The sequence below is a fragment of the Saccoglossus kowalevskii genome, chromosome 7 (genome assembly GCF_978046115.1).
Source record: "Saccoglossus kowalevskii chromosome 7, keSacKowa6.1, whole genome shotgun sequence".
Lineage (NCBI taxonomy): Eukaryota > Metazoa > Hemichordata > Enteropneusta > Harrimaniidae > Saccoglossus > Saccoglossus kowalevskii.
The window spans coordinates 14,169,825-14,195,713 of NC_140647.1; the positions used below are offsets into that span (position 1 = coordinate 14,169,825).

General features: G+C 35.3%; 1 protein-coding gene across 1 annotated transcript; it reads left to right on the plus strand.

Annotated features, from left to right (window-relative positions):
• Positions 1-3,593: 3,593 nt before the first annotated feature.
• Positions 3,594-25,155, plus strand: LOC146740262 (uncharacterized). Its single transcript, XM_085501793.1, has 18 exons — positions 3,594-3,681; positions 4,033-4,247; positions 16,947-17,029; positions 17,581-17,644; positions 18,414-18,477; positions 19,136-19,185; positions 19,362-19,424; positions 20,202-20,273; positions 20,616-20,791; positions 20,925-21,009; positions 21,193-21,274; positions 21,431-21,482; positions 21,964-22,538; positions 22,975-23,068; positions 23,300-23,317; positions 23,726-23,926; positions 24,284-24,335; positions 24,593-25,155. The coding sequence occupies exons 1-18, from the start codon at positions 3,594-3,596 to the stop codon at positions 24,611-24,613; spliced, it is 2,055 nt and encodes a 684-aa protein (XP_085357919.1). The 3' UTR covers positions 24,614-25,155.
• The last annotated feature ends 734 nt before the right edge of the window (positions 25,156-25,889 follow it).

Genomic DNA, 25,889 nt, shown 5'->3' on the forward strand with positions numbered 1-25,889 from the left:
TACAGCTTGAAAAAATATTAAAATTAAAGATACTCAAATATTTTGATTAATTGAAAAGAAAAGAAAAGTAACTATAAAGCAAGCGGCATATGATATTCATATACGCCATTCGCTGGGCCGTAGACATAATATCTTTGCTGCCTTAACAGCGATGACTCGGGAGCATATTGTTGCCGGAAATAATGATTTTATATATTGATCATTTAATAAGAATACAACGACGACGCATAGAATTATGCTGTGGATTTACAATAATAGTAACAAATTACCAATTTATTTTCCCTCGGTTTGAAATGTCAATCGCTCGCTCTTCTATTAATGCCAAGCGTATATATGCCTTTGAGAATTAAGAAAAGAAACAAATGTCATATTAATTTAAATATGCAATGATTTAATGACACGTTATCGTAAATGATACATTGTATCTCTCATAACAAGCAATGATATCACAATGACAAGATCGGGCCATAACACGTGACTTTGGCTCAGTATACTCAGACGTTCAAAATGATGCAAGTGGGTCGGCTGATGTGCCGAGGGATGAAATAGACAACTTAATATTTAATTTACAAGCTTGAACTTCCCAGTGAACTCAATTAGTTTATTGTGGGCAGGTGGGATTACCGATCCGTGTGTTGCATATCTCATCTGCTGGAATTAAGTTGTTAAGTTGTAACGGCGAATCTCATGGGATTTTAGCCAACAGTTCAACAATCATTTGGTCTCGCTGCACTGCTTTAAGAAACGATCAAACATGAGGTGACGATGTCATGCCTTGTTGGTGGATGAACGCCGTTCCGTGTTTATTTAACTGCATATCTTGATTATTTTCTTGAGACACCCCGAAATACACTCTTTATATTAGAACAGATATTAATATTATGCTAGGATTTGTCATTGACATGTATGAATCTAGTAAGCCTTTTGAAACGGACGTTCACGTCTTAATCCTTATTAATCCCACTAGACCAATACACTGATGAGTCGTCCCGAATAGCTTGTGTATTGAGATGGAATAATATAATCGAGTACATAATAACCACGGGCGAAGCACTTCGCGCTTCAAATCAATATATAATACGGTGTTACGTTACTTTTCGAAATATTTTTTACACCAAAAGTTCATAGTATACTAAACTGTATCATTCAGCGTAAATATCAAAGGTATATATGCACACGTCACGCATGGCGAACGACAGAACCGCCCGAGGCGCGCTGTTACATCGGGGAAATTATGCATCCATGTCCAACACTGAATATTTCAACATATGTATTCTAGGTAATGTCACTGTACAATAGCTATAACTACAGATCATTGCTGAAAAAGTATCGTTTCAATGAACAGATCATTTTACAACGATCTGAACTGGTGGCATAATAAGATACGAGATTAATATAATCCAGGATGAGAGAGATAGAAGATTTGTTTAGTGAGAAGTCTGTAATTAATGGTTAAAAAAACAGCAAATTATGACATGCTATATATCTCACTACTTAAAGCGGGAGGGTCGTAACCTGCGCACGCGCGGGAACTGAGTCCCAAGCGATGAGAACAACACACGCTAAGAACGCAAAGGCTCATGGGTAGACGCTTGTTTGTAAACAATGATACGCTATGGCCTAACGCATGCGCAGGTGACGACTCCCCCGCTTAAAAATTGTTTTTATCTGTTAAACAAGTACTGCATCATTTATGTGCATGCATTTAAAAACATGTCACGTGACACAATATGCAAATACGTAGTAACATGGATCTGAATAATGTCATATATATTTGGCAGAGACAAATTTAGTTTGAGCGATGACCGATATTGCATGTTAATTTTATTATAATGAGCCTGTTTTGAGGTATCCAATGTACAATAATGTACAAGTAACGCATGAGCTTCAATGACAGATAGATTACTTAAATAGTTTAAACAGTTTCTGTTAGAAGAGCTCTTTCCATTTCCCGAATATGATTTGATATTGTTTTGTGGCCCATTGTTTTTTAGACCATTATCAGAATCATTTCATATGCGTCATTCCGTGTTTTTTCATTCAGTGCCAAATGTCACAGTATTGGAAATATTTGAATGTTTACTTTTATTATTTATTACCTTGAATAGAAGCATTTTTAAACGTTGGTAATTATAGTAGTTGGTGGGGAGGCAGGAATTAAGTTTATGATAATGAAATAGATCCTTGATTTCTTATGATCCTCGTTTGTATTATATAGAATGAAGCGGAAATAAACGTTCTACCACAAAACGAGCATGATACCGTTAAAAATAGAAACGAAATCGAAATTAATGAATGAAATTAATAAATAAATTAATGAAATCAGCGTCTCATGGAAAGAGGATTTTTACTTTAGAGCAATCTAACAGTTGTTTATAACGTATCAACCAATACATTGTTCTCATATGCAGCAACCTCTGGCTACGAAGTGCTTCTGTGACGTAATTGATTGTAAGATACGCCTATGACAACGTCCATATTGTTTTGATCTGCGGCCGTCTGCTAATACCAATATTGTTTTGTTGAAGATTTGCTATACGACTACACAGTACTTACAGCATCGATGCCATTTTGACGTCACAAAAACGCTTAGTCGTCAGAGGGCGGGTTATGTAGGCGTTATTCAGTTAGGATCAAATAATATGTAAAAAAACAAAACAGGACACATAGAAATTGAAATACAATGCGTTTATGAAAATGTCTAAAACATGTATAAAATATTCACCCTCGCGTCACATTCAAAGAGTTGAAAATTATATGCGTTTCTCAGATTGTCTATTTATTATGTAGGTGAATTGGTGGATATAATAAAATAACGGAATATTGTGACATTGAAATAATTTGTTCAAGCAATATACTTCCTTGGGATTCATAACAAATCACTGGAAAGTCACATTAAAGTAACGCAGTTGGGGGTGAACATGTCATTTGGGGTTTATTTTAATGATCATATACCACTACTTGCTATGTGACGCGGATGAACAAAATGTTGGATTTGATGACGTACAAGACACTGAAACACGTGTATTGTCAATTGCGGGTGTAACGTACTTGTATGTATGTAACGCAACGTAACGTAACGTAACGTACTAACGATGATTTAATCAACTTCCTCCATGCTAGATATTACTGAAACGTAACGAAAATGTAATCCTGGACAACCATGTAAGAATAATATGTTTTTTTTTGTGTGTTTCAGGTAATATAATGCAGGCACAACGAGTACATGCAACATTATCCAATGCGAGTACTCAATATGACCCCCTAACCCCGCCGTGATCGTTCAGTTAAATGAATAACGATGTTTCTTGTTTGCCAACTGCAGACATTGACGGAACGTATTACACTGATTCTACGCGTTGTTCCCCGGAGAAAATTGATAGTGTAGAACACAACAAGCGACCAATACGATTTCCACACACTCTGCTGTAAGCCAGCAAGTGAGCGACACGGAGTTCGTGATTTTCCAGTGTATTTCTAGTGCGATTCATCGACTGTTCTTACTTTTTCTTCAGTATCTCGCTCATATACTTTGTGACTACATTGTTATTGCCAAAGGAGCTTTCTTGACGACGGTTTTGTGCCAAACCATCATGAGCAGCAAATATACATGTTTTCTCGTGTTGACTGTAGTATATTGGATAGCGGTGACGGCGAACAACGAGTTTACACACAACAAGGGTACGTATTGTTAGATTTCATCTTGCGGAGTTGACATATCAACGCGTTTAACCTGTTAGATTCATAACGTGTGTGCTAGTCTGATACTGTGTACATACATACATACATAATCTCGCAACGTTTAATGGGAATTCAACGATCCAGAAAGGTATTGCCTCACTTATTTCAGGCATCGAATTTATTTTACGCCTCTCGTTAGTCAATTTTATATTTCATAAAGGTATGAACCCGCTCTCCACCTGATTACGTAATATATTAATAGTCAGATATGTGGTTACACTAGCTTATTTAAGCCACCTTGAAACATAGAATTCAAGTAAAACTGCTTATTGTTTTGCATCTCCATTGTAGGTGATGTTTCCAGCACAGTCATTCATAGACTACGGTCACATCTGTTGAATGCGGGGACTGGTAATAACAAACTTTGGTCACATCTGCCGAATGCGGGCACTGGTAATGACAAATACGTTCAATCCATCAATCCAGTTCGTATTCTGGGCAATTCGAAGCGTGAAACTAATTATCTAGGAACGAGGCTGAAAAATGGCGCAGACGAACTATCACAGGTGAGTGTTGTCACTTATGTTGTTAAATTAACTCGCTGAATCCCATACGCAGCTTTTCGCCAATTTCCGGTCGTGGTGCTCTGCATGACAACTCTAGACATTAACTTGAGTTTACTCATTCTTCAAAAATATGAATTCACATTTGACACTTGGTGTATACAGGTGACCAAATTGCAACCTACGCTAGACCAATCAATTATATTTTCATAAGTGTTACTAAGAGGTTGCCACATCGACGGTGTTTAATTCTAATGGCATTTTAGAAACATAATCGCAGTAATGTGCCGTTTCATTCTCTTCACTGTCGCGCTCGTAGTTTAAAGCGGGGGAGTCGTCACCTGCGCATGCGTCATATGGCCATAGCGTGTCATTGTTTACAAACATGCGTCTACCCATGAGCCTTTGCATTTTTTAGTGTGTGTTGTTATCGTCGCTTGGGACTCAATTCCCGCGCGTGCGCAGGTGACGAGCCTCCCGCTGTAAGCTATTTTTTATCGCCATATCATATCACCTATATATCGTCATTAAATAACGAGTTCCTCTGTCCGTCGCCGCGAATTCTGTAAAAGTTTATACTTTTTTAAAATAATCTTCCGGTTGTCGTTAGTTGCAAAAGTTGAGATTATTTATTACATATTTGCATATCGTTCCTGAGTACAGTTTCATCCCACCTATGTGGCCGATTAGAACGTTACATATGGCAGCTTTAGTTTGTTGCAAATATACCATGTCGGCTACTCATTAGCTCATCTGAGTGCATGTGCACAATTACAATGTCAGTTTTCTCAAACATAATTCTTAAAACGTGAAGAATTTGCGAGTCTTTGATTATTATAACGTTTGCGGTAAGTAAGTTATACAATCATCAGGTGACAATACGATATATGTTTATTATTATCCGACGCACGAATATGAAGTTTTCCCTGGGCCCAATAAATGCACCGTTTATTCCGTCAGCAGTGAACAATAATTTTCATGCACATTTTTAGGTATATATATATTTTTAATAAAACCTCACATTATTTGAAGATTACACAATAATGAGTTTCAATCTGATTAAAATCTGATGTAGTGTACGGGCTTTAATTATTTTGGCTATAAACTTATTTAAATTTTTTATTACTTTTGTTATTAATGCCTTTTTATTATTATTATTATTATTATTATTATACTTTGATTTTTGTGATTTTTTGTTAATTCCACCCTACATACGTCTGATCCGACGCCTATGTAAGTCCCGTTCAAATCTCGCGTAAGTAACAGCCAATCACAGCCCCCCTTTTATATAGGCTGTCGGTTGCTTACTTTCTTTCTGTACATTATATTTTGCCCACTTGAATAAACCATTAATATAAAATTGCTAGTATATTTTTATTTACAAAAGAAATTCCACAGCATTTTACAATTTTTGTCATTACATTGAATATTTTTTTCACTTCCAACAAATGTGTACACTTCCCGATACATGTTCGCCAGCCAAGGTTCGTTTATTCAGTCATCGCTTCAATTTTACATCAAACACTGTGCATAATTATCTAGAATAGAAGAAAAAAATAAGTAAATCGTAATGATTAGAACACTGTAAACAGCTATAGTAAACAATGCAAACTGATTTTAAATTGCATAACGGTCACCGGCCCACGGTATCGACGCAGAAAATTGGAGCAAATCAGCTCAATTACTTTAATAAAGAGTTATTGTATAATGTACAAAATGTTGCTAAATTTTGATGAATATTTACAGGTACGGCTTCAGTACCGTAGACGATTTTGGCCCGATCGTCAACAAAACATCACCCGTCTCCAGGGCAAGCGACTGGAAAAAGACACCGGTGTTCGGTCGAACCGGTGGGAACAAAATCGTCACTTCCAGAATAACTACGCAAAATAACGATCTAAACTCGAACCATTCGAGCCACAATATAAACATAAAAAAATGACTTTCGTTGCATTTGACAGTGATAAACTTACCGAAAAGCCGTGTCTTTCTCGGTCGCTAACGTCGGTATAATCCGACTATTTATTTGAGTGTGTTTGCCACCTGACTCTGCCCGGTGACGTCACCATGTGCGCTATAGAAGGAGGTCTGTGATTCGTTGACTAAAATCGTCGATAGTGGGTCTCGTTGAAATCTCGTTACATATGCATGGGGTCAAATAGGGCAAAATTAAAAAAAACAATACAAAATCAAAATCAAAGTAAAATAATAAAATACAAAAGTAATAAAAAAGAAAATTAAAATAAGTTCATAGCCAAAGCAATTATAGCCCGTACACTACATCAGATTTTAATCAGATTGCAATGAATTTATGCAGTTGCATTGCCAATATTTTATTCTTAATTGACTCCCAAAAATAGACCTACAATAGCTCCGTCTTACCTATAAATGTTATTTTGTGTACTTGTAGAAAACAAGTATATGGTTTAATCATGATAGTTTCAAGATTTAAGGAACAAAAGTGAATGTTATATCAATAAGGTGGATCACTAATATTTGCTTTCAAATTACGCAAGGATGAACCATGCTGTAAAGTGCCTATATTACTTAATGTCACTATGCTAATGCTTTCGTTGTGTATCATTTGTTTTTATAAAGTAACAATTAAACAGACAGACTTGAAAGCATTTTTGAAGAGTTACTGCATTAATAAACGTAACAATTAAAATGCATGTTTATTGATTGTTGTATCGTAACCACGGCCATTACAAAGCGACAAAGCCACTTTTATTATCTTAGGGATAAGATTTTAAAATTAATCCTTTAATTGTAGGCGAAAAGGCGATTTATGAAAAAAACAAAACATTTCCGATGAGCTGTGATACCCATCATTAGTATTGTTCTTTGAACAGCCATGTAATCTTAATGATAGATAGTGTTGTATTATATCATGACAATCTGTTGTTCCCAATATGTGTTTACAATAGGTTTGCTGAAAACCTTGAATGATTGATATGGTCATTAAATCAGTTGACATATAGATTAATTGTTCAACGTTATGTATCCAATACTTTTCTCTGTTTCCTCCAAGCACCCAGTACACGAGAACCAGGCCTGTTTCAAGATAGAAGCATTTAGTAAAACGTACATTTTGGATGTCACCTTGAACAAGTAAGTAATGTATTATTCCATTCTTGAACGAGTGTGTTAGTCCTGCCGACTGAACAGTTACATGACCAAACCGCATTGCATTGCATTTGGTTATTTATAACAATAAATCACTAAAAAACCACGGGTCGCGAATAAATCATTCAAATGTCAGAAAAACAATTATTTATCACAGCTTCATATGGGATATGTTTATGAAAAAATAAATATTCTAAATCACCCAAAAGAAAATTACTGGAGAGGTGAATTAATTTTCTGCGTGATTTGTAGGTAAAATATATAAATCTAGTGCCGTTTGGAAGATATATATATATATATATCTGAGTAATCATGAGAAATGTTACAAATATGTAAACTAAAACCACGAACGCATAATGTCCTGGCGGCAGACTGACTGTTATTCGATAGGATGACGTGGAGTAAGAAATCCCTCCAACACTTGTTGCTGTAGTTGTTACAGGCAATGTAATAAAATCATGTTTTATGTGCATGCAATGTGATATTCCGAAAACCATGATTATCACAAAAGTATACGGCATTTAAATACTGGCCATCCTTGTGTCAGACTAATGGACATGTTAAGAATACGCGTAGTATAATATTTCATAAATTGATGGGGCAGGGAGTGTTTATCCAAATAAAATTAGTTTATTATATAGTGTTATACAGTGATTTTAATATAAACTGAGCCATTATCGTACAGACTCACTCATGTATCAATTACCGTCAAACATTTGTCATTGTGTCTGTAGCTACCAGCAGTTAATTGCCTTTGCCTTTACAAAACGTAGTTTTACTTTGAAGCGCCACAGTAAACTCGTTCGTGCATGACGCGCATCGTCGTCAAATAATGTTAACCGAATTTGTACTAAGCAACGGCACATTTCCAGAAACTTCGAGCTTTACCAAATAGACACATGTGGGGATTTTTTTTAGTTGCTTTATGGGAACCAACTACAAACAAAAACAAACAATACTGCGTGTCACAGAAATGTTCGATTTACACGTCCAAACGCGAATCGCGTGACGCCAGTGACGCTTTAAAGAATTTACGTATTCATCAATCTAATATACGAATAGGAACAATTCGACGCACATGATCAGAATGTTGATTTCACTGTGTGTCCTTCCGCTAAGTACATCATTGCCATTCTACATTGAGAGAATGACACGAAGACCCATCGACTCAGAAATACATTGCGCGATGAGAATTTTAATGCGCGTCAAGCAACCTCCTTCTACTCCGCTGTACTGAATGACGTCATCATATAAAACCATGTGCATATAAGCTACGGATGTTGATCGTTATGATTGAACGATTCTGTCCATATCATGTCAGCGTTGCCCATACTCATATCTCGCATTCTAATCACAGTCACATTAAATATTGACTATGTCTAACCTATTAGTACTGTGTTATATGACTGTCACGGTTGAAATGATTTGCCTTGTGCTGATCAACAGGTGGACTACGTGCAATATTGATTCTTTGATACATTTCTTGATTTATTGTTAATGGATTTAGATATGTAATTGAGTACATGAATTGCATGTAATTTACCCTGAAACATAAAATCTATATATGAATATAAATTAGCCAGTAGTTCTGTATATATATAAATATACATATATTTCTCTACACTGACAACTATATTCCTGACATACATAATATAAGCAGAAAGATTAATTAAGTTCGCCTATAAATCATGTCGTTATTTATCCACCTCTATCTGTTTTAACGACCGCAATATCGCCATTCTGTTCACGTTTCATGGTATGTTAACCCCTACAACGAAACTGCTGTTTTGACATTTGTTTTGAATTCATCGAGGTTACATGACGTCACGCTGCATGGAGGTTTGATTCGTATTGATTTACATGGCAAATTTATCTCTATCAAAAACATATCACATCGCGATTGCATGTGAGCTTTGTAAAATATTGTTTCTGACAGTTAAGCGTTGAAGATAGTGGCTTAATTAACAAATGAATAATTTTTCTAGTAGCTAAGGTAAAATCTAACGCATAGGTAATCGGTGTAAGATCACGACGAATAGCAAGACTTGACAAGGCAGAAATTGAACATAGTGATTTTGATTGCATTGTAATGCACAACGTAGTGAACGACGTATTTAATGTCTATATTATTTACATCAAGCACACAGAGCATTCTACGTCATCAAATAAACTAGTCAGAAACACAGCTTAGTTCACGAAGAAATGTATTCTTACATACACTTTTTCATTTCATTTGAGTATAAGTTGGCAAGATAATTTATCCATTTTTGTACAATGCTAAATAGAGTTCCATCGAGGTGCTTACACATAGTGTGTAATTTACCAAGGTGAATGAAGTTATCTATCTAAGTATCTATGCTAATTTATTTGAAACGAGCTCTTACGGAAGATGATAAACACATTAACTATTAACTACATATCGGTTTTACTTAAGTTTGATTTCACTACTCTCTAGCCTGGCGAAGACATTGCTGCTGGGTTTGTATTTTATTGAGAGCTTTACAGCTTCCTAATTGCCATAACAACTGAGAATTCAGGATATCTAGTTCCAACTTCATATCAGCGTTCATCATCAGAGCATTGTCCTATTCTGGAAAAAAACGACCTCATTGATTGAGGATTGATGATGCTATGGCGACAGTCTCTCTATTAAATTAATATTCTTTCCAAATTACATTAATTATTGACCATTGGCGATTCAACTGTTTATGTGATAACATCGGCCAAACACACACAATTGCGCTCTATACGTGCTGGTTTTGTTTAGCAACAATGTGCACATTACGAGGATCTGTCACTGTTTGCGAGGGAGTATTTCAATGCCTACTAACTACAAATACTTAAACACGTTGATTGTAAATGGTATATCATTAATTGCGTGTTCCTGATAATTGTTATGTACAACTATACCCAAGCGAATGTGTGTATACTCCCCTCAGGAGTGACCAGCAATGTATTTGCTTTGTGTATATCACAATTGCAATTGGAAACATAAAATCTAAGATACACAACACCAAATATAATCTTACTTTTTAGTTTAAAACCCGAATTTCCATAGTAACTGACCATTCTTTAGATAAATCGATTAACTGTTTAGTATGTTTATTATCACACGTATCTTCAAAACAAATAAATGCGATAACGTGTGGTCTCTCGTAGGATTTACTTACTGTATTTCATGTAAGGTGTTGCATCGACATCAGATTTCTGCTTTGAACATACACACAAACAATGAAGTATATAGATAACATGCTGAATGATTATTCAATGAAGGTTACGTAAGATAAGATGGAGCCTATTGACAAGGGAAAAGAGTTACACATTAGGAGGGTATCCATGGTTTATGTGTGATAAAGATATACGTGAAGGTATTAGAAAGACTTCCCTTAGTACCCCACTCAAAAATATTTTTTGAGAGTACAGATACTAAAGAGAGTTTTATTTGTGGGACAATATTAAAAAAAGCTGTGCTTTTTCGTGTGGGAGTATAAATAGAAGCAAGTTCGTGTTGCAAAATAACCTACTGCTCTCAGTCTTCTGTCTCACTCATGATTTCCTGTTGGCTGTCTGTTGTCTGCCCCAAAACTCATCTCTGTAAATTAGACTACGTTCATATTAATCTCTGCACACGGGCCTACAGAATACAAGCATATATTCTTAACAATTAAACCATGAGTGCCATTACGAAAGCTTACCACCGACTACTGTATTTGTGTACTAATCAAATAATAAGCATTGAACACTTGCGAGACTGCATTAAGCATATGCAAATATAAAAATGATTAAGTATGCACATGATTATTCGGGGATATGACAGTTATCTAAAAAAAACAATCCAACAAATATTTGGCCCTCCATCTTTTTTAAAACATTGCACTCCTCTAAAAGAATTGTACCTCCTAATTATGGGGGAGGGGTACAACAGAAAAACTTTTCGGAGTTGTAGTTGAAATATATATGATTGTAATTAGAGAGATAACCATCTGTATTATTGAATAGAAATAAGTGTGTAAAAATGTATCAATATATTATAAAGATGTGAAGTTGAAAGTCAACCTCTACTGACCTGAAACGGATTTGAAACAGAACACTCTGGTCCAATTTTAGGTGATTGATGTAAAACTGTTAATTGTCTGTGTTACACAATATGTACATGGATAGTACGAATGGACATGTCTAAGTCAAGTGGATAGGAGTGACTGCAAAAAACAACAACAACATATATATTTACGTATAATATATTCCATATTAAGAATATTACTGCAAAATGTAGTGCAACTAAATTTACAATGCGAAAAACGCCTACATGTTTTGAAGTATGGAACATTACTATGTTGTTTACTAGAAAGAGTAATCGAGGGCAGTTGGCTGACAATATCATCACCTGGAACAACCTAAAAAACAGTCAATATGCAGGAGATCCCTTGACACGAATTCAGGTCAGATGCAGAGTTGATTTCAATCTACTTCGTGAAGACTAACTAAATGATAACAAATATGGGCAAGATAGAGTCTGGTTACTTGGAATGAAGAAAAATATACTTACTCACTATAATTATCTACTGTTCACAAATTACTAGTATTAAATATGATTACTGTTTTTAAACCATTCTCTAATAGGGCGTTTTAGCTCATCAACTTCATTCTTGAGTAAGAATTCTAAAAACGATTGTTGAGCAAACACGTGATCACAATATGTGAAGGTGGTTTAGTTAAAGATGGGTTTACTCACTTATGTCACAGCTGGTGAAGTATAATGCATTCAAGCAGTAACATTTATTTCACTCTTGGGAAATACATATACTGTAATACCATATTCTTTTACTGAGCTTTTCTTTGAAAAAAAATCGTTTTTCATTTTCATTTTAAAAGCCTAATGAGAGACGATGTATAGGAAATATATGGCACATGGTTCAGTATTGATTGCCATATGCACGGGACATCCTGGAAATAAAGAAAAACAAATCGTCAGAAATTATTGTTAGTTTCTTGTAAAAACGTTTCTATTTGACAAAAAATAAATTCTTGTGTGTGCAAACCATAAACTAATCTGAGCTTAGAGTTCAAGGATATAAAGTTAATATATGAATTGTTGAACCCAGCGGCGTTTCCACTAACTGTGTTCTGCCATGTTAATTTCAACAAAGAACACCAGATATCAAAAGGAAGACTGTAGATAGACTTAGATAGAGAAGTGATGTTGGTTCTAGTATTTTAAGGATACCACCAACGGAAGTGAATCCATTCACTGGCTTCGTATCAGGGTATGCTGCAGTCATCGCACGATAACCCGCTACTACAAGAAAACCTGAATATCGCGAGGGGATGAGCAGTATTTGCTTTTTTAAACTTCAGAGTGGGTGGCCGATCACGTCGAACAGAACCCGCAACATCCCAGGGCGAGCACGCTAACCTTCGTACCATACATAATGTGTGCGAAACTCCCAGAATGATTTCATTGCAACATGATACCGGGGAAAACAAATCTACAAAACACTGCTTGCTGAATCTTTTGAAGTCATATAACCATGCGGATTGAACCCCAAGGGATATAAAGTAGTTCAATGGTTTATAATGTCTTACTTTAAATACCTATTCCCTATAGATGACGTTTACTAACTCAACGATCAATGCATGTGGTCATGCAGTAAGCAGTCAGGTACCATCCATTAGACACGATTCTCGAAGTGTAGAGCAGAAACATGAGCGACGGGGCTCTAGAATTATATTTTTGTTGTTTTGATATTAAGACATCATATTTTTGGAGCTCAACCACAAGTAGTAAAACATACTACTATTCGGTTGATGAGGAAATTTTAAACAAATTTCTTCCATCGTTTGTTGTTCACTACATTCGAAACATTTACATAATGTAGGCCTTTTTAATTTAATATAATAAGTATTAAATACTTAATTAAGTAGTATTAATTATGGGTTAGCCGCATAACATCCTGTTACACAAAGAAGCTTTCGGAAGCTTTGTGTACGATATCAAGATAGTGTTTAAATGTCATTATATAATTGTTGGACGCTTGTGATTAAGCGTTTATAGCTCTTGTGTACGTAGTGAATATATATAGCAAATTAAAAGAGTTCTTTTCACTTTTGAGTATTTCATTTTAGTTCAATATTGATAATGTGGAGCTAAAGCAATGTAAATACAGCAAATGCAAACACTTTTTTTAAAGACAGCGAATGTCCACGAAGCTGCATTTATACTTTAATTAGCATCTTCTACTTGTGGAAGAGCTCCTTAATTGTAACAGTGTGAATCTGCAAGTCCCACAAACATTCAACTAATCCTTAAAATAATCTGTTTTAAAATTATACCAATTACAACGTGCAGTCGATCGTAAATAACGGTAGCAGCTGCATCAGAAGTAAATACAGTTTAGTAACATTATCATTAATATTACTTCTGTTATATTTATATTCTATTGTTATTTTTGTAATTATTATAATTTATGTATGCAACTGTCATAATTGTGTAGTTTATCTTCTTATAGTTCACGGAATGACCCGACAACGGTGATCTATAACGTTATTTGAAATGACTGATAACAAAAAGCCCGCAGCCATAATTTTAGTTTACCTTTCAAGAACATCGCTCGATTCATACCTGACCTACCTCACGTAGGTTAGCTGCGGTTATTGTTAGAATACAGAAATACATCGCCTCTAGGGAAATAAGTGTCTAATGATATACTAATCTGTCGACATACAGGTGCCCTGTTATTGACACCGATTTATCTCAATAAAACATGATCGTTAAGTACGTGTATTTACGGTGTTGATGGTTTTCATGTTGACATTGTGTTGGAGATAATTCTGTTGAAACAACCCTTCTGATCTACATAAATGAAACCGATTTGTTTTCGTCCATTATATAGGCATTTCTAGAATTTAAAATATGCCCAATTTCCATAGTAATACAATTGGTATACAATTTTGAATAATGTTGAGTATGTTGTAATTTTGTTTGGCGTTCGATAAAAAAAGATAAGAGAAGTTGTAAATTTGTAAATCTATATCACGCCTTTTAGCTCTGAGATGTTGCCATAGTTCATGTTCATGACTACGTGGCCTCGTGACCATTTTCTTATCATTACGGCATTATAGAATAATATAGTACCGTGTGCAGCCCAATACTGAAATATCTGCTATCACATCACTATTTTCCCACATTTGTATGAATTGTTTAAACAACAACGAACCAACCATTAACCGTTCAGGTGACTGAGAAATGCTGGTAATTTTCATCGGGAACATTATTGCGCACATCCCCATCCTTACCATATTATCACGCAATAATTGGCAGCGCCACGTCCTTTGTTCCATGTACTTATGTTCCATGTTCCTTATATCCCATACTATAAATGTTACGAATTGCATATACTCAATATACTTAATCTATATTAATTAATAGTCGTTTTGGAATTTCAACAAAGTAAAATGGACATGTAACAATATATGGAACGTACATCGGTCAGTGTTTACAGCAGTACTGAACTTAATGCAGTACACGAGAGGAAATGATCAGCCTCGGAGCATTCACAACAATAAATGTACAAAAGAAGATTTATGGACCTCAAGGGCATATATTGGGTGTTAATTGCAAACGGGTAGTCATACCCTGCACCACCGCTAGCAGTTGCCATGTATGATTCTGAGAAGTCAATTTATGAAAGAACTTCTACATAAGACACATATTGTCGAAATAATCAGTAGTGATTTTCCATATTTTGAATGATAAAAGTTATTCATTGGAAGTTCTAGCTTATAAAACAAGGAATATTACTAAAAGATGGGTACGATTGGGGGTGGTAAAATCAATCTTGTATCGAGACATGAAGCAGAAGAACTTGATTTTGTTTTTGTTTTTTTATTTCAAATTCAGATGAATATTTCATAGAAAGATAATTATTGATGAAAAGTACATCATTAATATACCCAAGGGTGAAATTGTATGATTTCACCTCCCTTTTATTGTTATTTCCATCTTTGATGACATAAAGAACAGATGTTAAGACCGTGGAAAGTTCTTTGATTGAGTAGCTAGATGAATCTAATATAAATCTATAGTGGAAATCCCCATGAATAGAGTGTAGAGTGTTTGTAGAACTGCCAGATGCATCAGAGAAATCTGTATTTAGCGCATAATTAGTGCCAGGAATATAAAATTATAAGTTATATAGTATGTAGTGTGACATGAGATAATATCTTCTATACCCATTGTGGTGATCTATTCAATCTTCCCGTTATGAATTATCATTGGGATTTAATGTTTGTAGTTCATAGCAACAATCATGTAATAATATAGGATTTAACCGGCACTTTTTCTTTCCCCCCAAAAAATCGTTGAAAAATATGATTGTAATGTAATGTATGGTAACTGAATGTAATGAATTTACTTTTTGTTCTTAGTGGTCTTTTTTCATCTAACTACACGGAAATGCATTACTCGTCAACGAACAGAACGATCATTAAACAGGTTAGTATCTACGCATAATATGAGTTTATTACGCAAATACCTCAAAGTATGCACGAAGACAGTACAACTGGAGTATCGACCGACGCGCAGCGGAGGTCGATGCGCGGCGTACTGTCTGACTGCATACTTTGAGATATTGTCGCAATAACCTTATTATTATTATACATCTTTTCCTTCCAAGGAAACACCATGGGAATGCCGAAATCCAAAATGTTTAGAACAGAATCAGCGAACTTCTTTGTGTTGAATCCGGTCAAACTCTGATGGCAGCCATGTTTTTTTAATAATTAGAGGACGCTTACGCGTGTAATCATTCCATATTTGGAATTCACATTTCCTAATATGGTAGGATGAAAATACCCCGCAAAAATACCGCAAAATTACGGCACGCTGTAACTTATGGCATTACGGTGATAGATATATAATAATGCCTGTAATTCAATAATTTTTGTTGCGACATGATATCAGCGTTGAGTTAAGATGACATGTTTTCATGTATTTTGTTTTTCATCACGTTCATCCTATTTTGTATTTTCAAAATTGATTTTCGAATTAAAATCAGGAAAATACGATTTGGTGATTGTTCAGTAATTAGAAAGTCAAACATAATACAAAGTGGCATATATACCCTGACTTTACATTTGTGTTACCTAATAATAGATTGCTCTACTGGTAGTCTGCCACATCATTGTATTTAAACATTTATATTTTCTGCGTGACTACTTTATTGTAATTTAGTCATGTAGACACTGTTGCAATGATTTCCGGGTTTCTATTTATCTAGCTGTAATTCACACGTCAGTTTCAGTCTCTCAAGACAGAACATTTAGTATCTATACATAAATTCAAGACATTAATTGTGGATAATATACACGGAATAACATTACACTTATGAGGAGCAGGATTACGAACGTAATGGCTATGGTCATCAAATCACATCCCAATTTCCACCAGCCGCGCTCTCATGCAGTAGCGTAGCAACTGGAATACTTGAAACTCGTTTATTGTATACCCACTGCCCACCGGAACGTTACCGATGTTACTGATGACGTTACTCGGTGATACATTGCAATTGTCTGTTACAGGGTGCCGAAATGTGCTACTACCATGGTATTGTGAGGAACGTAACAAATTCTTCTGTAGCTATATCAACGTGTAAGGGAATACGGTGAGTGTCAATAAGACGATTATGTGTACAGGTGCAGTGATTAAGAGTGATTAGTAGCACTACAAGCCATCTTGCAACAAAGATGATAACTTATCGTCGTGTTTCTTTCTGTTGATTGGTCTAGTTTTCGTCCTGTGACGATAAATACTGTGCAGTGATTGGTTAGAGTGTTCATTAATCAGGTCTACTCGATGCATTGGTTTCATTGGGATAAATAGAGATGACGATTACTAATTAATTAGGGCACTAACCAATGAAACAAGGGATGACAGAAACTGACCAATTACAGTCGAGGGTTGGCGATGAAAATTTTGCGCCCTATGAAAGATTTCTAGTAAATAGCAAAATAATAAATCAATAGATATTTATGTAAGTAGTAATACAATGGTGTGTATATGTAAACACATAAACGAGCAATATATTTGACAAAAAAACATTATTTGAGAGTAATATATTTGACAAAAACATGAATTAATAGATATGAAGAATACAGGAAAACTTGCATTATAAATAAAGAGCTTTCTGATGTAGTGTTCTATTTGATTTAATAGTGGTGTGTTCAGTGACGGAAACCATACTTACGTCATCGAACCTATCAAGATACAGAATTCAAAGGTAAGGTTATGTTCATCTGGGGATGAAAGGGAAAACAGTGACAGTTTGGTGGGAAGTGGCGAGTATACAATCTTGAAAACTAGGGCTATATATTTAGGACAAGTAAATTAAGCGATTATTATATCGTAGACTCGTTTAAGAATAGAATTTGAATGAACTAAATTATCTAGAGTTTAGCCAGGAAATCCTGATAGAATTTATTCTATACATTACATTTCTTGAAAAACATCCAAAATGATTTACGGATTCAATTTCACAACATTTGTACACCAGGAGGCATGTTAATTCACATCATGCTTGGTGGTAAATTTTCAAGCCGGGGTAGTCACTATTTAGACTCTGGTTGCCCCTGGCTTCGAGTGTGGTTTTCCTAACTCACACAGAAACAGTCCCGCATGTAATAATCATCCGCAGTACACTTTCATGTAGAATATAATAATTTATTCACGATGAGTGAATATGAATTTAAATCGACTATAAATATTGGAAATCAATATCAAATCTTTATAAATAAATTATGCTACGTAAATCGTCACATAACACAACAACTTGCACAACAAAAGCCGTCAGGCCTGCTGCATGATGTATACGTTATTCTAGAGATCATGTTCACTACTACATTGTTATATTTTTATTGTTCCAATACTTATGTTTTTTACATATCATTTGTACAATTTTTATTTCATAAAATAGCGTAATATCGCATGTCAGTGAAGTATTCTAGACATAATCTCGATATATGTTGTAGACTATTATTATATTATTGCAGACTGATGAATATTCACATATAGTATACAAAGCCACTCTACCAACCAAAGGTACATCTGTAGCTGGTACGTGTGTTTTCTTCTACTATATATGTATCTAAGAATCTGGATTCAAGAGTAATTTTCATATTCAGCAGTAGGAGTGATGTGATTTTTTGTCTGAGTAGGTGGTCAAATTGAATAGACATCCTCGTTCGTAGCTAGTCGTTTTATATCAAACCCTAAGATGATTTGGAAATTCCGCCGAGAATAGGGGTGCAGTAGACACGATGACGGGGAAAATGAAAAAAATATGTGAGGAGCGAAAACAGTTCTGTGGCATTCACGCTCCCGATGAGATCTCGGGCGCCATTTGCATGTCAGGTTTCTTGGGATACCGCAAAATCATAAAACAATGTGGAGTCGCCTGGTGCAAATGTGTGCATGCACAAACCATTGACCGTACATATCGTGAACCAGTCGGGGCCAAGTCTACACATAAAATAAGTTCGACAATGATACATTACATCGTTTTACTATTAGTTCGATATACGCAACTGTATACACATGTAAGCCTTTAATTGCAGTGTTTAGGTATATGCCCTTCGAGCATTAATCGAGACTGTTTAGCAGACACGTTTTCGATGAAACCCCAAAGATTATGTTAAGCTTCAGCAATCAATTATTAATATCAAAGTCGGGATGGCGCCTGTACCGTACGTGTTAACACATTATACATTTACAGCTACAAGCATAGAAGATAATAACTATATACATGAGGACCCCACTCAAAGGGTATGTTCACATTCGGCGTTCATATATATATATGCGAATTTTTAATTTCTACGCTTTTAACTGTATTAACTAGATTTGGTCTGAATGATTGAACATGCAAAAACATCTAGTTATTTCGAATTATTTTAAATTTCTATAATGTTGCACACTATAATATCATGGTTATTATATTACAGCGAGATGTCGTCTCTCCAGAAACAAAACACATAGGATTAATGCTGATCAACGACAATGGTTTAGTAAGTCAATGTATCTGTTTGTCAGGTGTGCGTGTTATTTCAGGGCTGTGACATCTGTACCTAGGCTTTGGTTACTATGGCAATTACAACTGCCAGTCCTTTGATAAGATCTAGTGTTGTAATTTGCCTACAACAATATCTGATGTGTATGTTCGAATTACCTGCTCGGAAGACATCTACGAATTCATTCATCCGATTCACATGCACATATGTATAGTAATGAATTACACGGGTTTAATTACCCACACCTCTATTTAGACGAATTTGGGTATTCAGACATAATAGAAACAAGAGTAAAATACAGTTCAAATTTGCGTACCATTTTGTCGTACATATACATATATTTTCGACTCGGATATATACACATGAATTCATCGAATCACTGTAGGTCCACGCTCATTTCTCGCTATTTTGTGACGTCTTCTATGGGACGATTAGCGTGGCGTAGTGGGGTGCGCATCTTCTTACAGTGGTGAAAAGCTTTGCCGTCATCGTCAGTTCATACTTATGTTTTGCATGTTCATCTGTTCTGAATATGCCTGCAATTGTTAGAATCTTTGGGTTGAAGAGGAGCGATTTTCAAATCGTTTTAATGGGCCATTCATTGGATAGGACATATGATACGTAGATCTATATGCACGACGATAGTATACAAGATAAAACGTAAATTAAAGTACCAACGTAGTCATGTTGTCCATATTCCACTCGAGGTAACATGTATTTAATATTTTGAAATATTTTAAAATCATTAATTGGCGTTTTGTATGTATTCAATAGTACCACGCTTACGGACAGAATTTAGAAATAACCAACGACTTCGCAAAAACTGTGGCTAATATAGTAGATGAAGTAAGTATACTTGAATTGCCGACTTTCATATAAATCTAATGTTGAATTATACCTGCGTATCGCAAATAACCACACAGGATAATGCGATGAGTTCTGTGAACATGGACAATGGAGATACTTGCACAATTTCACTTCAACTGGTTTAAAGGCGGCCGACAATACGCTGAATACACGAATGGTAAACATGCACATGTACTATTGATAATGCCGCCAAAGTACACGTCATCCTGAACATTCATGCACGTTCAAACATCAATTTTAATATGAAACGTGCATTAAAACACATTATATCAAATATCCCCACAAAGCTCCGCTGATTAGTATTACTTTTTCCCCGCTCAGCTATATAAAACGCAGATGAATACGCGCATTAAAATGGTCTCCATGGAAACGTGGACTTCTGGTGAAATGATGCGTGTATCCGAAGATATATCAGAGACATTACATAATCTCTTTGTCTACTACCCCAGAAAGGGTACGCACAGAAATATTCGTCACCGCACTGTGCATTTGCTATCGTAAGTGCCATAAGCATGTTCAGTATTTTCTAACACGATTCATTAATATGCACGGTGTTACAATTCCATATAATATGAAAAACTTCTTCTTGACATGTTTTATAAAACGCGACTTGTTTTTCGTGTATTCCAGTGGCCGATCATTTGATAGTAACCGACCCATTAAACAACGATACAGATGTTTGTGCTCAGACAAAGTTACTGGAAGTGCCATCGAGGTAACATTCACGCATATATTATAAAGTTTATAAATGTTGGAATGGTAACAATGGTTTAACATTTGAAATGTAGTACAAAATAGTAACAGATAGTATCCTATATCTGATAGACCATACTAGATCATTCACGTCGTTGTTTGGTTTAATATTGCGTGCTAACGTTTCTTTTACCCTGTATTTCAGTCTGTGAACAATCCTGCAATAGTGGGAGCGCTATTGGCGCATGGAATTGGTCATACGATTGGTATGGTGCATGACGATGGAAGTAAGTTGGTATCGTGGTGTGGTGTAGTAATTTTGAAACCCAACATTTACCTAACTTACTTACTTATTGGGAGTAAATAAATGGCTAGTTATTATGTTTCATTTTAATGCTATTGATTAGTAAAAGTTTTTGACTGACTCAATTTTTCACATGTAGGAAACTGTAGCTGTCCAGATCCATATGGCTGTATTATGGAGTCTACTATGGGGTATGTACGTATGTCTCGAGTAAATAGCAAATATAATAGCATAATCGAGTTAAAGATTATTAACTGCTCGTGTTTATTAACCTAGCCGTTTACAGTATTTGTAGATATTATTATACTAATTAATTATTACATTATTAAATTACTAGTAATATTGATTGATAGTGCCGGGGGGGGGGGGTGAGGGCAAATGTTCTCTTTTCGGGGATATGCTATCTTTACCATACATACATTTTTAACTGTCCAAGACTAAATGAAAGCATATCACAGATTTTCAATACACACTCCCTCAAAACCCTAAAATTAACGTTTGCGTAGTAATATCTCTCACAAACCCCAATATGTCGGATATTAATAATGCCAGATATATCTAAATACACTTAACCACGATTATCAAGCATGACACAAACATCTTTTCAAATAATATATTAGCACCTGTATTTAGCATGTCGACACTCTAATAAGGCCTTCGTTTTGCTCTTAGATTAGAACCTCCTCGCCGATTCTCGACATGTAGTTCTGCGGATTACAACGACTTCCTGGGCAGTGGAAATGGAAACTGTCTTTTTGGCACCCTGAAAGACTCTTCATTGGTGACCGATACACGCATCACAACCTCAGTTCGCAAAAAGAGAACAGAAAATAGAGCTATTCACCCTTTTTCAAATGATACAACAATTTCAAGTATTACCAGCGAAGTATCACGCATGAGAGAGATCAAGCAAGTGGAAATCGCGGAACTTGCAGCGACTCGCCTAATTAGAAAGCGTTATATGAATAGCGATCGTCTTAAAACATATAACCCCTGGATTGAAAAGGGCAATGACGTCATCAATCGTATAGCCAGTCCCGCCGACTACAAGACACTTACGACTAATCGGAGACTCTTGGGAGAGCAAATAAGCAACAATACTGCTAACAACGGTACTAGTTTTTATGAACATGTTGCAAACATTATTAATATTATAACTACTAAGGCAACGCCGAAGCAGATAGTAAAAGCGAAAGTGGTAACGACAACTGAAAAGCGCAGACGAGATGACAAAGAATTTATAATCGGTGAGCTCATACCTTTAGTTTAATCTGTGAAAAATGAATAAATTATAGATATAGATCTCAATCAATCGCCGCTACAATAAATTAAATCCTGTGTGAATTGTACTACCCCCGCGGTGAATTTCGCTTAAATGAACAATACATAAATTACTTAATAATGAGTACAAAATCATAAAAACAGATATCGTTATTCCATATAATTTGGTCAAACTGGTGTCATTATTCCATACGGGTTTTGATGAATCTGATATCATCATTCGTTTGTGAGATAAGCAGCTGGGTATCCCCACGCATAACAACTCGTTGTTGCTATTTCCACTATATTTGCAGTCATACACACATAATAGATGAAACTTAAATACTACCATGACCGTGGACTGGCACCCTCCTTTCCTTGATGAATACTTTTGTCATTTTACAAAAGTTTTACTTATTACAGATAACCGAATTGGAAGTAATACAATAATTGGTGCTACCTTTGCAAGTTTGTTTTTGGCGGGTGTTCTTTTTGGCGCAACGAGCATTGGATTCAAGTAAGGGGATTCCAATATAATTTTGATTATTTGTTTTCACTACGTAATATTCAAACCAAAAGGTGAAAGCCATGTATATTTGTTCCAGAACAAATATGATAGTCATTGTGATCGTCAAATTAAACTTGTATATCTTTATTTTATGTTCATATATATGGTAATATAACAGTCATCCTCTAGTTTTACTGATACTAACCAGGCATTTCCCCATTACCTACTACGCATTCACAGGAGAGCTAGACGGAGAAGGTACCAATAATTTTCACTTATATTTGTGGCATACTAAGTGGTATATGGCGAATTAGTGTGGCCATAAACGTCTGTGATAACTTGCACCACTTATCTTGCTTCTAAGTTAACAATTTGAAAGCCAAAGTCAACTATCGTCACCTTTCACATTAAGGTTTTTTCATTTTTTCCCATCAATTTTGATGAGGTACTTATGGTCAAATGACTAAGGTAACCCATGAATTTGGAAAAGTGGATGAAATGACAACCATATCCCGACTCGTATTTCGTGTTCAATAATATAGAAAAATATGTACCAACAATTTGGTGTGAAATATGGCGTTCAAAGGATTAATTGTGCATTTCAAACTATTTGTTGTCAGTACAGTCGCTATACATTATCTTATTAATGCCAGCTTCATTCACCAGGCTATGGATGAGAAGTCACCGAAAGCGATATCTGGGCGCTGGCCAGTTTGAAATAGGCGGGCGGCCAATGTTTAGATCACTCCATAGACATAAACGCGGGAAAACAAGACATTCAAAAACCGTGCTCGATAACACGTGTAATGCTATATCGGGACCAGACACATCAGTTGAAGAAACACGTGTAATGCAGACATATACAAGGTAGGCAATGTGGTTATTCCGTTGCCGATTTAAAATTATTTTTGTCGCTTGGTTGTATAACCATTTATAGTTGACAGTTTGTGTTATTTTGTTTTTACAAATTCAGTTCACTTATATATTAAATTCTGAACATCTCTCTGTTGTAACACCATTTATTGTTGGCTGATTGTGTTTGTATTTTGTTCTGCATATGCAGTTCTTGAAATTACATTCTGAACATCCCTCTTCTGAAACACCATTTTAATTCATGGCTGGAGTTAATATTTCGTCACAAATTACGAAGTGTAATTGATTGTGTAAAAACATATCAAATATAATTTTATATAAATAATGTTATTTATATAATTTTTTCAACAGTCATAGCGTGAGCAAGAACATACGATCGGATGTTTCAACATCAAATAAAACGGTAATTAGTATTATTCACATGTGTACTCATCTTTTGGAGATATTCGTCATTTTAGTCGCGCTCGACGTCTATTTTATCCGACGCGTATATTATTTGAATGTCTTGTGTTTTTGCTTCAATGTATATCTCGTATTACTTCCAGATATTAGTCAAATCGTTAAACCGAAAATCGCGATAATTTATAAGATGATATTCAATAGTGTTAATACTAATTGTCTTTTTATTTTCTTCCCCATCAACATATCACGTGTGTACAGTTATGTGAAACCCCCGTCTGAGTCGGAGATACGCCGAAATGTATACGCACATGGTTAATTCAAGAAAATATGATAACGCAGTATGTGTATTCACATGTTACATGCAAACTGCTAGTTGTCACATTCGATGGGAATTGTCGCTATTACTTTGCTGATCAACAACAACTTAGTGGTTGATGGAAACAAAACGTTATAAATCTTTTTGCGGCGAATAAGTTGTTATCTCTATGGATTATGAATACACACTTGTGATGACGTCATTTCCTTTCACTAATATTATTATATCGAACCAGATAAACAATATAATGTTCACGATTTATCATATATGGTACTCCATTCAAGATTGTTGAGATTAACTTTTTTACCCACTTTCGGGCTTTTAAATTTCAGTAAATATTTTGATATTTTTATATACATATATTCAGTACTGAATTGTTAATGTAATTTTTAAAATTTAAAATTTATCGTATTCTTTAATAATTATTTGTGGAATGAACATATAATATGAACGTATAATGTCGTTTTTATTTTACATAAAAAAATAAAACAATGCATAATAGTTATTATTACATCTATCAGCGTAACGCCATAAGTTATAGCGTTCCGTAATTTTGCGGTATTGCACTGGGTATGTTCATCCTACCATATAAGGAAATGCGAATTCAAAATATGGAGCGATTATGCGCGCGAGCATTCTCTAATAATTAAAAAAAAATGGCAGCCCCAGGGTTTGACCGGACTCCACACAAAGTTCATTAAATCTGTTCTAAACCTTTTGGATTTCGGCATTTCCATGATGTATCCTTGGGGGGTGGAGGTATAATAATAAGTTTATTAAGAGGATACCGCAAAGTATGCACTCAGACATTACGCCGTCGCATCGACCTCCGCTGCGCGTCGGTCGATACTACCGCTGTAATGTCTTCGTGCTTTCGTTGTTACATTTTTCAAAAAAAAAATAGAATCCGTCATTTCTTCTTTGCTTAAAATTTATTTATATTATTATTCGAACGACGTCGGCCGCGTTTCAGCTCAGGAACTTATCAATGCCCATAGCAATTAAGTTATAAAATACACAGAGAAATATTAAAATCGGCGGCAAATAACCTGGCTCGCCAGACAGCGTTGGTTTTAAATGATCCAATGTGGCTCCAAACGATATCTCGCAGGAAGCTGGAATTCCCCAATCCCGCGATATTATATCGTATTTAGAGTCGTGACTATTTATAAACAATATTCTAAAAAGTACTGTTCAATGGATCAAATTGTAAATAATGTATTACATTTTGAACAACGT